General features: G+C 29.6%; 1 protein-coding gene across 6 annotated transcripts in view; it reads right to left on the bottom strand.

Annotated features, from left to right (window-relative positions):
- The window catches only part of LOC107440408 (uncharacterized), a 77,622-nt gene that overhangs the window by 25,910 nt on the left and 37,164 nt on the right, over positions 1-14,548 (bottom strand). For 4 of the 6 annotated variants that reach the window (XM_071187155.2, XM_071187157.2, XM_043044576.3 and 1 more), the window contains exons 3-4: positions 4,407-4,542; positions 2,400-2,696 (exon numbers count right to left, since the gene is read on the bottom strand). In XM_071187155.2, the coding sequence (XP_071043256.2) occupies positions 2,400-2,696; positions 4,407-4,542 (433 nt within the window). Of the gene's footprint in view, positions 1-2,399; positions 2,697-4,406; positions 4,543-12,020; positions 12,474-14,548 lie in introns of those variants that run through there. The other 2 variants (XM_071187156.2, XM_071187153.2) reach the window with 2 other exon arrangements.

The following is a 14,548-nucleotide window of genomic DNA, read 5'->3' as shown; positions in this document are numbered from 1 at the left end:
ATGAATCAACTAGTGATAATTCAGTGTTCTCACTACAGCGCGAGAATCTCGCATATTTTTTTCTTTTCTCGCATTAAAAAATGATTACCGCGAGAAATTCGGGCATTCTATAAATCAATTTCAAAATTCGCGAATTTCTCGCATTTTGGAAAAAGCTTCGAATTACGCCAATTAGAATAAAATCCATTTCACTTTTCTTCCTGGATCTTTCATTATTTTCAACATTTGCCCCGTTATCTAGATTCCCTATTTACCAGTATTGTTCAGAACTTTTTCGAACAACAGAACACAACCCCTCCGAGCCACGGAACCCCTTTCAGAACACATTTCTCTCCAATCACGTGTTTACCGCAGGTAAGGTTTTTTCATGTAAGACGTTCAAATTTTTTATGCACTGATGTAAGATGGACAAATACCTAGTAAAGGCAAAATCTTCTATGATGATGCAGCAAGAATATTCAATGCTTTAAAAAATAGAAGACGTTAAAAATGTATTATAATAAAAGAAATGATTTTTTTTCCAAGTCTATTTGCATTTTTTCAGTTTTTAGAAATCTCACTTAACTTTCTGAAATCTCACCCTGTTTTTGAGAAAGGGTGAGAAATTCTCACCCATTCTTTTTCTATGATGAGATATCCATTCATCGAATTCTATCCCTTATAAAATTCTGGTGTGGGAGTACTGTAGCGTAGCTACCACTACAATTATTCAATTCCAATTCACTAGTTTATAAGACATGTTAACTCGATTCTATCTAGAGGTACCTCAAGATAAGGGGTTTCCAACTGGCGGCCCATAGGCCGCATCCGGCCCGCGGAACTTTTTTCGGTGTCCCGCGAACTAAAATATATTAGTTGTCATTTTTTGCTGACAATTTTCGTAAAAAAATCTATATGGGTTTAAAATACTTTTCTCGTTAATAAAAACCTAATTTCTTCGTTTCTGTGAAATTTAACATACCAACTGTGCAAAAAAAATTATTTCTCAGGTTTTTCAACCAAGAAAATATTTATTCAAATACAAAAACAATTGCGCATGTTGCACTTTTTTTATTTCATTTTTTTGTATTTTGTGAATATTTAGCATGCGTGTATCAAAAATTTTCTCGAAGAAATTCTCTGATTTAACTTTTTGAAACCACTCATTTTGGACGAAAATATTTGCACACACATTTGTAAATTTTAAATGTAAATATCTATTCTCTGGTGGTTGCAGCAGAACAACCTCAATTTTCTCATTGAACATTTTGTGTGCTACTATGTAAGTTTTAATATTAACCTTTTTAAAGTTTTATATCTTAACAATTAGATATCTGTTGCACCTAAATTGTTCAATACATAGGTGCACATTAAAGTTATTGTAGCCCGAATTTTCATTACTTATTTAATATTTTTTTAAATATTATTAATAACAATTACATATTTTTAAAAATCAACTTCTTATTTTAATTTGTAATTCAATACTTTTGTTTTGTCAACTTGGTAAAAATCTGACAGTAATATTTAATATTCCCTCAAACATAAAAGAGTCCTACATAAAATTTTGACAAAGTTGCGGCCCGCCATTTGATTTGTACTTTTAATTGTGGCCCCCGGCCTCATGTAAGTTGGAAACCCCTGCTCTAGATGGATGATGGTTGGCATAGTCAGTAGTCTAGCCTCCCAAATGTTTCTTTTTCTTTTTAAATAAATAAAATGTATTTTCACTTGGGAAAATTCTCTTATGTTTTTCGTAAACAACCAAAAATATAAACAAATAACAACACAGAGCAACTATGAAACCGCAACTATGAAAAGGTTTTAAGCTTCAGTTACTAATGATTTAATATGCAACACAATTTATAGTTAATTAAAAATAAAAAAAAGCTCTTAACTATGAAAGATTACTTAAGGGAGAAAACTACTATCACTGACAAAAAATTTTATTTTTCCGACTAAATTTACACATTTTTTATAAAATTTGCAATATTGTATACTGTATGAATTATACTATTATATAAAATAAATACTAAATATGTGTAACAACAAGCTTTGCGCGATTTATTTTATAATTCACTTCATGCAAATTTTTGAGCTATATTTAAAAATGAAACTTAATTTAATAAATAAAGTGCTGATGTGCAACTTTGAAGATGGTAGGTTTCAGTTTCATTCAATTTTTAAGTGATTTGTCTAAAAAATTTTTAAAAAAACCTTTTTAGTGATGTTCGTTCATAAACCAAAATAAGAGAAAAAGGTTTAACACAATGGTGGAGTTTTCATTTTTGTTAAATGAACAGAAAGTCCATTTCAAACCAAAAAAAGAACTTAAAAGAATCCATGAAAGCAACATCAGGGTAAAATAGGATTAAGATGAATTGACATATTAAAAATTCTACAACAAGTTCAACTTATGTTACCTCGTGTTTTGTTTCTGTTGTAATCTTCGTCACTTTATTGTCATCATTTTTAATTTCTTCCGTTTTTGTTGAGGTCGAAGAATCGATAGGAGATCTGGGTGGTTTTGGTGGACCTTGAAGTAAGTCGGAAAATAGGGGAAAGGGGTCGACAGTCGTCATTTCTGTCACTTTTCTTCCGCTGTCCTCTGTCAACTTCTGACTAGTGAAGTCCTCAAACGACTTCAACGGAGGAAAGGTAATTACATCAGGAAGTAAAGTCGCTGACTTTATTCTCAAACCTTCTTCCTCTTTAGTAATCTAAAATAACAACAGTAAATGAGCTTAATAATCAATAGAAAAGGTGTTCTGAAATAATCACTCTTAATTTATACTTTTAAGATCCTTGCCAAGAAACATATTAATCATGGGTCGCAAAATAATATTTAAGTGATGAACAAACAAAAAAATGTAACGAATCCTTATTGAAGAAATTGATAATAAATTTTTTCCTTAGTTTTTGTTTGATTTTCCTAATTTGGTACTACTGAAATTCAAAGATGTTTCTCAATGGGGAAAGGCGTCTAATTTGGGATACTCTATGTACACCGAAGAGCCATTACATTATGACCACCCTGCTAATAACAAAAAGGACCACTTTTGTCCCTCAAAACTGCTAGCACCCGCCGTGGCATTGATTTCACAAGGTGGTGATAGGTAGTCTGAGATATCTGGTACCAAGCGCTCACCAAGTGGTCCTGCCATTCCCTCACATTGCGAGGGAGTAGCGTGGCAGCACGAATTTGGTTTTCCAAGCAGGACCACAAATGCTCGATTGGATTAAGGTCAGGTGAATTTGGGGGCCAAGACATGATTTGAAAGTCACTGTAATGTTCCTCGAACCAATCCATGACGATTAGACCCTTATGACATGGTGCATTATCCTGTTGGTAAACACCATCCCCCGCAGGAAAAACTGTTGCCATGAATGGGTGAACCTGGTCTACAACTATGCTCATGTAGCTTACAGACGTCTGGGATTGTTCTATGAGGATTATGGGTCTTAATGTGCCCCATGAAAACATTGTTCCTAGCGAGAAACCATGAAAACCTGGGCGAGCCCATTGTTGTAGATGGATGGTGGTCATAATGTAATGGCTCTTCGGTGTATAATTAAGATAATAAGTTAAAATTTTAATATTTATTATGATGTTCTTTATTTTTATATATAATGTTCATAATGTCAAAAATATAAACAATGATGAACATAAAAACTCGCCAAAAAAATTTTAAACACCATCTAAAACCACGCAATAACCAATCGAAGGCTTCTGTTTTCTAACTGACTTCATACAACCATTCCATGTGTTTTAGATAGTTTTTACTACATCATCCAAATCCATCATCACACTTTTAATAGCCTAGCTGGTTCGAGTGTCGTGCTAATAATGCGAAGGTTGTGGATTTGATTCCCACTCATCCCTATGTTACAATTGTTATCAAGATCCCTGATTTTTGAGCTGTGATGGCTCAGGTGATAAGGCACTCGCCTCACAAACTCCAATGAGGTGACCCAGGTTGAATCAGGTGGATGGTCGATACGAATTCAGCCCTCGGCTCGCAACGACCACAGAGATTACATAAGATATACACAGTGGTAGAAAGTTTATGGGTTAGAATACCCTTGTCATCAAGCTGGATGTTTGAGGTAACATATATACGGATTAGTTCCATAAGAAAAATCCACCACTAAGGCTAGTTTGTCCCAATGCTTTATCCTGGAGTTCCATTGTCTTCTGAGTTGTAAAACTAACTCAAAACTGGTTCGTCTGTTCAACATCAATTATAAAGCAAAATCAAACAGATACGTCGCATATTAAGATGAATCCCACAGTAGAGATCTTCCCTCTGTTTTTAGAATCCCTTCAGTTTCTTAAGAAACCGATCAAATTTTAAGGTTTAACGTTTCAGTTTTTATAGTTAATTAAGTTTAAATTAGATAAGTAAGTAGTAAAAGGGAAATATTCTCACTTTGGTACTCGTTTCCTTGAGAGACGTTTCTTTAGTGACAGCTCCATTTTCTACGGTTTGAAAAGGTGTCACCTTTACTGTAGAATCCAGGGTTGTAGAATAAGAAGGATAAAGATTCTCTTTGTTAGAATCTTGCCTACAAGAATATAACGAACTGTTAGAATAAACATTATAATCCAATCAATTACACTTCATTCTAAAATACATCTTTGTAAAATATTTTTTCTAACTAATCTAAGACTGAATTTGTGGACGTCAAGTAACAGACTTACAATGAAGTTTCTTCAATGCAAATTTTCACAAGCATACAAGCAAAGTTTCATCAAAAATTGAGAATGGCGAAAGCGAAAAAATGAATAATGAAATAAAAGGAAATATTAATTGGTGGATTCCTTTCAAAGCTCCATGACATTTTGCTATTCTTTAGTGGTGTTTTTAAATTATTTTTTGCTTTCACAATTTTATATGATAAAATATATGTTTTCTTAAAAACTGTACTTTGATCAATGTTAATGCTTTATATTTATAATGAAAGGAATAAAATGTTTCAAGCAATGAAATTTTCAGCCCAAGAATTGAAGAGCTAATTTGTTAACATTCGAGTATGATTGTTTAATCACACTGGGGAACAAATTTTTTTGTTGAATTTATACAAATACTTGATATTGCCTAATTTGGGTGTAGGGATTGCAAATCAGAAATTAGTTTTGCTCCCAAAGCTTCAAATATTTTTAAATGACATTTTTAATCTATTTTCTTTTTAAATGCTCAAGTTTGAAAACGTTATAATTTAAAAAGGGCTTGAATAAATATTTCGACAATATCTTCGAAGAGTTAAGGCACATCATCAGAATTAAAATTGCATAAGAACCCATGTCCATAAAGGTTCTCGTGGTTGAGAGCGTTTCACTATTATGACCTGTTCAATAGCACACGGAGAAATAGTTCATTATAGAGAAGTGACATTAACGGCGTATGGTAGCAATTTTCCAGGCATGGGTTTCTATCAGATTTTAATCCTGCTGATGTGCCTTAACTCCCCTAAATGTTTATCTCTCCATTTATGTGGCCCCTTGTTATAAGGTTTTCAAACTTGCACATTTCAATAAAAAAATCAGCTAAAAAATTTTCCTTCAAAAATTTTGTAATTTTTTTTTTTCATTTCCAATGAGCTGTATAATCGGTCTTGCCGATGAGCAGACCTAGTGCGTTCTCCAGAAGTGGTATCCACTCTTCCAGGACCACCACAATGGGTAAGATACCGTTGGTCATGTTAATTTGGACGTCTAGTTTCTGCCACACTAGATGGCAGCATCGAGACTCTATTTGGATGCTAAAGTGCACTAGGAATTTAATTTTGACGGAAATGCCAAAAGCCAATAAGGCACTCCAGGGATCTCTCCAGGGCACTCCAGGACATGCCGCATAATCATACGACATGGCTGCTGAGGATTTTCTGCATTCCGAAAATCCGGTGTCTGGGCCGGGGATCGAACCCGCAGACTTGGGCTCAGAAGGCCCACGACAAACCAACTGCGCCACCCAGCCACAAATTTTGTAACTTGGAGAAAGAAACTGATTGCAGATTTGTAATCAGTGACTTAAAAATATCCAAGATACGCTAAAAAAATCTCATACGAACCTCAAAACCCAAAAACAAATTTGTTCCCGAGTGTTACTCTTATAATATGCGTCTAGCATACTTTCTTATCAACCGTGCTTTAAAAATACAACGCTTTGTCAGGTAAAAAATTTATGCAAATCAACAAAATTTTGTATTTTATACTTTCTTTTTGTACTTTCAGGAAGACACACAAACAGAAGAATTTCATTTCTAAATTTTTGTTATCATTTTGGTACTTAACCTACGCAACTTGTACGCACTACAGCGGAGACGAAAACGAAAAATGTGCTTTTCAAACTACTGTAAACATAGTGGATAATCCTGCCTGCCCCCTCTGCCGCAGTGGTGCGACGATGAATGCTGAACATCTTCTCAACTGTTCAGTTCTCACAAAGAACTGCATCTACTCCCGATACTGGGAGGCCAGAGAACTTTTGTTCAATTTAAGTTCTTGATTTAATTTTAATGTTTGATGTTTTGCTTTTGTTTTTGTATTTTGCATATTTCATCTCTTTCTGTATTTGTATTTTTTTTTTCTTTTGATCTCTGTTCAGCCTTAGGATAATGTCTGTATCGCCTGCTGCATTGGAAATAAAATAAAAATAATTTTAAAAAACCTACTCTAAACACATATGTGGCACAAGAAATCGAAACAAATTTACGTATAGGGAAATCTTTTAAGTTAATCTTACAGTTCAAGCACAAATTTGGTAAATACAACAAAAATGGTAAGGTGACCACTTCTCTATTTGAACCGTCAAATTCATGTCTCACAAGTGGTCAACTTACGCAAGTTTCACTGTAGTGAAACCTGCCAAGTTGACCACCCTTGTAAGTTAGGCACCTGCATAAGTTGACTTCAATTATCAAGAGCGGAATATTTCCTATATAATATAAAGAAGCAAAACCTTTGCAACTTGACCACCTGTCTGTCTTGTATGTTGACCACTGAAATAAGTAAATTTTATCTAGGAGTATTATGAAATTCTATTCTGAAACCCTCATAAGTTGACCAGAAAAAAAAATTAAGAAAATTTTCTGTCATTTTGGCAATGTATGTTAAAATTTTACTTGTTTGGTGAAATAGTGTAAAAAGCTAATCTAAACCCGTTTGTGAGTTGACCATCAGGGGAAACTGTAAGGGGTCAGCTTTTGATGTTTTCTTTCATCCGTTCATTGAAAACAGGTGTGTTAGTTGAAAAGTTGCTATTCCAGTTGCAATAGTAAGCATTTGAATAAATGAATGCTCTGAAATTTGTATTTGATCCTTTATTTATGGTCTTTGATCCTTAAGTGTAGTAAATAAATTTTAAAGTGTTCAAATAATTTTATTTTGTTAAAGTTTTCAAATTACATGTTTTCGTGTTCTGGTATTTTAAGAAATTATATTTATTAGACACTTCACATGCATAACTAACGAAATAATTTTTAAAAAAAAAATTAGTTAAATATTAGAATTATATGTATTAAATTGAAGTTCATTCAAGTTTAAACACATTTCTTAAGATATTCATTTGCATATTTTCTGAATAAAATTTTTAAGTCAAGTAAAAATAAAAATTAAACATATAGCAACATGATATAGGAAACGAAAAAGTAAACAATGACCCACCCCCTCTATAAGTTGACTACTTGTCTAAGTTGACCACTAAAACAATGCACCACAAGTGGTCAACTTACACAAGTTTTACTGTATTAACATTGAAATATATTAAAACACCACTTGTGAATTTTGTATATTTACTCGGAATACGAATAGTTATTGTTTCGTACCTATGCTATAACAATTACTTCATATTTACGTTATTGTAGAAAATAATGAGCTTAAAACAGCCTTATAATCTTAATTTTGATTATTCACAGGTTTAAATTTTAATTATTACTAGTTCAAAACACACAATAAAAGCGTAAAAAAATTATTCTTCAAGTTAAACTGACAAAACAAATGCAACTCAAAACTCTCCACATTTCAGTTATGTGCAAAACAAACAATCCAAAATATTTCAATTTCATACATGAATTACATCAAAAGACTAGATCACATCTGGGTAAAATCTGTCCACAGCTGTTTAGAAATGAAGATGGATGATACAAGAAATACGTTTTGAGATAAAATTTTACCAAAAATCAAAATATTTTCATTATATTTAGCCATGAACTGGTCCTCATCAATTATTTTTGTAAAAAGAGGTGCAGTGAGCCAAAAAAAAAATATCACTCTGAAGGACTTATAATCTGATATTTTAAGTAAGGATCACCGATATTTTAAGTTAGGAAATTATGCACATTTTTATTCTACTATTAATTATTAATAATAATTATTTATTTTTAATAATAATTATTAATTATTGATTATTAATAATAATAATTTATTGTTAATTATTTATTATTAATAATAATTATTCATGATAATTATTTATGATAATTAATAATTATTATTATCAATTATTATCATCAATTATTAATTATTATCGTACTTGAATTTCTGACCCTCAAATAAAGGGAACAGCTGCAGTCTAGGAAATATGGTCAAAGTAGTTTGCACCGTCGTTCAATCCATAATGATAATTTTACTTTTTGCGAGAAATTTCAAAGCGAATTGAAATACTTTTGCATACAATTATAAAATTCATTTATCCGAATATAATTCCACGTAAAAAATTGATATTGCAAAGGTAATTCTAAATATATTTAAGGTATACCATTAAAAGTTGAGTCTCAGTTGAGTCTAACCATTAAAATTGAGTCCCAGTGCGTAAAAATGCAAACGTACGTGAAAATTTATTCAAGACAATTCTTTACTTTTTATTGATTTTTTTTTCGCGCATTGTAGAAGGATTTCAATTAGGAATTTATTTCTACTTAAAAATCAGTAGAACTTATTGTTCCGACAAACTTCACTTAGAAATGCGACGTAAAAAATCGTTGTCCCTAATGAATTTTAAATATGATTTATTCCATAAAAAATCAAACGATTTTTTATCTTTTAACTTCAATTTAGAAAACCGTTATGTTTCAGCTTCTTATGTCCGTTGAGGGTTCTTTATGTGTTACTTATTTTTATTTATTTTGTCAAAACACGAGTATATTATTTACTAATATTATTCAGTATACTGCAAAATACAGGTCCCATGCTTATTCAAAATATAAGCAGGTAAGTGTTTCTTGTTTATTGTTTCATATATTCATCCAATTTATTAAACTGCAATTTTTTAAAAATAATCATAATTTTAAGCATTCCTGTATAATTAAAATCCCTTTGTCAGCACTGAATACATTTAAAGGTCTGATAGCTGCAATGAATAAATGAAGTATAATAAATAAATATCTAGAATAAGTCATTTTTCTCAAAAAAGTGCTTGAAATTATCCTTCATATTTTTAGAGAAAATAAACATATCATACGAATAAATTAAGTTAGATATTCGTTATATAATGTCTTTAAACTAAATAAGTTTTTGAAGCAATAGTAGAACTAAACACGATGTTATATCTTTATCAATTTAGCATGTTTCCAGATCTATCCAACTAAATTATACCATAAACATCAGCTAGGTTTTTATTATAAGAATCCTTTATATATAAAACTTTGAAAAAAATTAAAAGCGTAAAATAAAATCACAAATTTTACTATATAACGTACTTAATCTTTTTTTATTTATGTGATTTCACTAAAATCCATCATTAAAGGTTTTAAAAATAAGACCAATTAATATACAAGTCATCTTAGTGACGATATGTGCATAGGAATAAGTTATTAAGCTTACACTTCCATTGTTATGTTTTTAAAAAATAATTAATAGCAATAAATAAAGTATATATTTAACAAAATTTAATTCAATCTATTATAATCATAATAGAACAATTTCAGCAGTTTTAATTAAAATAATAATATAAAATTTTCAAAAATATTTAAAATAAATATTCATTATTATTAATAATACATTTTAAAATATAAAGAACAATATAAGAAACTTATTTTTAAATACTCTCTCTATTCTACTCGTTAGCTGAAAGATTAAAAGAAAATGTTAAATATTTCTTTGCAGCTTGATTTATTATATGAAAAAGTGTGAATCAAAAAGATAAATGTAAAGCTTGTAAAAATATCTTGAGCAGATGAAGATTAGAGCATGAAAAATGTTTTTTAACCACTTGATAAATATTTCAGTCAAAAGTCATTATTTTATACGCAAGCATAAAGTTAATTTCTTTCGTCATGTGCTTAGTTGAAAGATAAATATTTTTTCCACTACCTAATTCATACTTAAATTAGTAGGGAGAAAGAAAATTTTTAAAAAATTTGATGCTTCCTAATCAATTAGTCAAAAAACTTAATTGCAAACATATGAAAAGAATAATTTCGTCCTTTAAATATTAAAAAAAGTAAAATAATTTATTCACCTCATAGTATAAGTTTAATATAGAACTAACTACCTAAACATTTGAAATATTAAAGTTCTCCACTAAATTTTGAAATACTAAATTTTAGTACAGCATTCTTTCAACCTGATAATTAGTCAAAAGCTGCATTTTAAATGTTTGTCTGTATTAAATCATTTCTTTTTTCAAGTACTAAAAAACAAACATGGATAAATGTTTCTCAATTTTGAGATATTAACATTTTTTCAAAAAATTATCTTTCTAAGTTCTATTTCTTAATTTCTAATGCTCACTTCTTACATTATGTTTTTGAAACAAAGCAAATAACTATAATATATTCAGTAACATTAAATTAAATAATATTCAATTGATAACTAAACGATTTGCGCAGTTTTGATTAATATAACAACATAAAAAAATGCTCAAAACTATCTAGCACTCACTGTTAGTTACATATTTTGAAATATAACGAATTTATTATAAATTACACTCGACGCACTTGATTTGCTTTCGAAAAGACAGAGAGAAAAGTATAAATGTTTTTTTTCTGTATGATAATTAGTATTGAAATAATGCACGTTAAAAAAAAAATTAAAACGTATTCGAAAACCATTTCCTTTTTAGCAGATGACGAGTGGAAAATGACAAATGTTTTTATTAACTACCTGATTGATATTTAAGTCAATGTTTTAAACGTAAGTAAAAAGTGATGACTTTCTTAAATGGTTATAAAAGGAGGATAAATATTTTTTTTTTATTCTTCACCGTTAACACTTAAGCCAAAAACAATTCAAATTCAAGGAATTTTCACTCTTTTTGAAACGAATGATATAAAAAAAAATTAGAAAAGAAAAGTGTTTTTTATTCCACCTAATTATTTTCTTTCAATGAATTGAATTTTAACTGTGCTTAAAGAAAGGGACAAATTAAAAGTTTTATATGTACCTTATATTTCCTGATTAATATTCTTTTTTAAACATTTAGAAACGAATTTTTACTATCTGATTAATATATAAGTAAAAATAAACTAAATTTTATTGAAAAATATTTGTACTATCTAATTTTTATTTAATTTAGAAGATACTTAATTTTCGAAAACAATTTATAATCCCTAATTAATATTTAAACAAAAGTAAACAAAATTTTAGAAACGAATTTTTACTTCCTGATCAATATTTAAGAAAATTGACTAAATTTTAAAGAAGAATTTTCAATGCCTGATTTATATATAACTAAAACTAAACTAAGTTTCAAAAAGGAATTAAATATTTAAGTGAAACGAAACTGAATTTTAGAAAAGAATTTATATTTCCCAATTAATATTTAAATAAAAACAAGTTAAGTTTTAGAAAAAAATTCCCACCATCTGATAAAATTTTAAGTAAAAATAAATTTAATTTAAGATAGGATTTTTACGACTGATTTAAGATTTGAATATTCTGCTCCATTTTAAACCAGTTTATTATATTGTTTTTTTCTGAGTGGATTAAAAAGAAATATTACAAAAAAATTTCGTCACACATTAAAATTTAAACCAGAAAAATTAACTGCAAATTCACAGAATTAATGAATGAAAACTCAAAAAACTAAATATAATTTTTCCTTTACCTTTTATTCTTTGTCTCACGCGCTTTCTGTCTCTTCTTTGGTATCCAAAAAGAAAGAAATAAGTCCTTCACCTTCAGAAGTTCTTTACGAAAGACAGCGAAGGTCATCAATGCCAAGACGCAACAAGTGACAGTTTCGAACGCACCCATAGTCACCATACTTTTTAATCCTACTATCGTATATCTCTCGTTCCAATCGTAAATTCACACATTCGATATTCAGCCATCTTGAAAAAGTAGAACTAGTGGTAAAAGCCAACGAAACTCATTACAGTTTTGTTTTTCCTACTCCATGTTCTTTTTAACTTCTATCCGCACCTCGTGATATTCCTCTGGTGTCTGTAGCTAACTTTGGATTCAGGAATGTAATTCTTTTTTGTTCCAAGAACTGCGATGTTTTAAAGAGCAGCTTCCTCCCTCCATTTCTTCATATTTTTTCCAACTCTTCTCGAACACTTATGAGTAGGAGAACTACTTCAAAATAAATAACTCGAGAGGTTTTTAGACACAAAAATTCCATTATGAAAATCCTGATTTAGAATGATTTCTTTCAGTAAGTGAAGAGGAGGCTGCTTCAGAAAATTCGATTGTGACTCGTTAACGACAAATCTCAATTATATAAGTGTCTGTATGTATTTCATTAAAAGTTTTTAAGAGCGTTTAATTACGATTTATTGAAACTAAAACCATCCATTCACTTACAAGCGAAAAATAATGGTGATACATACAAGCGTTTCAAGTATATTGAAAACAAAGAATTAATGCATTTTTAAAATGTATGTAGAAACTTAATATGTAATTCAAATGGCTCGAGTTTATTTAGTTAACTAGTTAAGTTTATTTACTTTTATTCCATCGTACTGATTGTACATTTTTCTACATTTCTCATTTTTTCATAGTTTTTGCGCAAGAAAACAAAATGTACTTAAAACTGAACACCCAAAACAGCGATTACGATTTTTTAATAGGAAGAGAAATATAACCATTAGATTTAGAAAATGATATCAATAACTTTCCAAAGCTTCATTTGAAATTTCACATAATAATGCGTATAAGTTACATAATGTTATTTTTATAATATCTTCAAGAAATTTTAAATTATTGCATTCTATTATTATGATGTATTTAGCTCTAAAGTAATTATTACCAGTGAAGCTATTGCCATTATTTAGGATGGTAAAATGATGTTGAACAAAATTTTAAATTTTGAAACAGTTTTTCCTTTTCTTTAATCTTCAAGAGGTTTATAATATTTAGTTATGATCAAGTTTCTAACAAGTTCTTTTATTTATTTTTAGTTCAAGGAATAAATTACAATTGAATTTCCAAGCAGTAAATTTTTATATGTTTCTAAACAGTCTTAAGATTCTGAAACAATAGACCTTAGCTATCTTCCTCACAGGTGTTTTTTAAAATAGCGCTCCACCAATGCAATGAATAATTCTTGTTAAAAATGATGTAATGGCCGATAACTTGAATAAGTTGGAAAACCAAAAACCTCATAAGTTAGAGTAGCGATTCCCAAACAGTTTTCAGCGAAATCTTAGAGTTCCGTGAAAAGGTCACAGGAGTTCCAAAAGTTTGAAATTTTTTTAAACCAATATTGATTTGCGAAACGGTGTAATTATATTATAAATGAACAGAAAATTAATATTCTAACCTGTAAAATTGTATTCTAACCTGCAGTTTTCTCTGCATAGCAAAAACTGTTTTTCTATGTTTATTAGCTATTAAAATATCGTGATGGGGGGAATTGAATATTTGCTAAACCGCCAGTGGGTTAAACAATTATTTTTGAAGTTGGGGTTCCGTAGTCAAAAAGAAATTGGGAACTAATAAGTTAGTCAGTCAATTGGCGCTTTAGAAAATCAACGTAGCCGCAAAGTTTCGTAATAACAAATAAGAGAATTGGCTTATTAGTTTATCAACAAATATGTAAGATCATCTAAAGTGTAAGATCAACTAATGTGTAAGATCAACTAATGTGTAAATCGGAAAGTAAGCAAAACAGCGGATATCATTTTTCAAATAAATAAAGTGTATGCATGTAATTTATTTCATTTATTATTTATTAAAAAGTTATTTTTTTATTAAATATAATTAATTAGGGGAGGACTATGTTTAATTTTCATCACTCCAAACCTCATTGGAAATATCTTTTTATTTTTGTAACAAAGAAGCAAAGAGAAACACGGAGTACATGAAAAAAAATTACGATTTCTTTCCCACCACAATTTTGAAAATATTATTAACCCGCTTTTTTAGTTTAGTATATTTTTTTATCCAACAAATTTTTATTAGCCTCTAATAAATTTATTTATACTTGAAAAATAGCCTGTAATTTCCCAGTACCCCGTATACCAGGGTTCAAGGAACCACTTACCGGGCCTTAATAAAACATAACAAAACATGTGAGAAAAGTCCAAATTTCTCCATTTACTATTTTTATCTAAACTATTTTTGGAACAGCACAGTAAACTTAAGACAAATACATAACTCAAGTTATAAAAAACAAAAGCAGAAAAGAGA

This window comes from Parasteatoda tepidariorum, chromosome 9 (genome assembly GCF_982258835.1).
Source record: "Parasteatoda tepidariorum strain Cologne lab strain chromosome 9, Ptep-v5.0, whole genome shotgun sequence".
In the NCBI taxonomy this organism is placed as follows: domain Eukaryota; kingdom Metazoa; phylum Arthropoda; class Arachnida; order Araneae; family Theridiidae; genus Parasteatoda; species Parasteatoda tepidariorum.
Note: the sequence above shows the minus strand (reverse complement) of the source record. Positions and strands in the feature narration are given on the sequence as shown.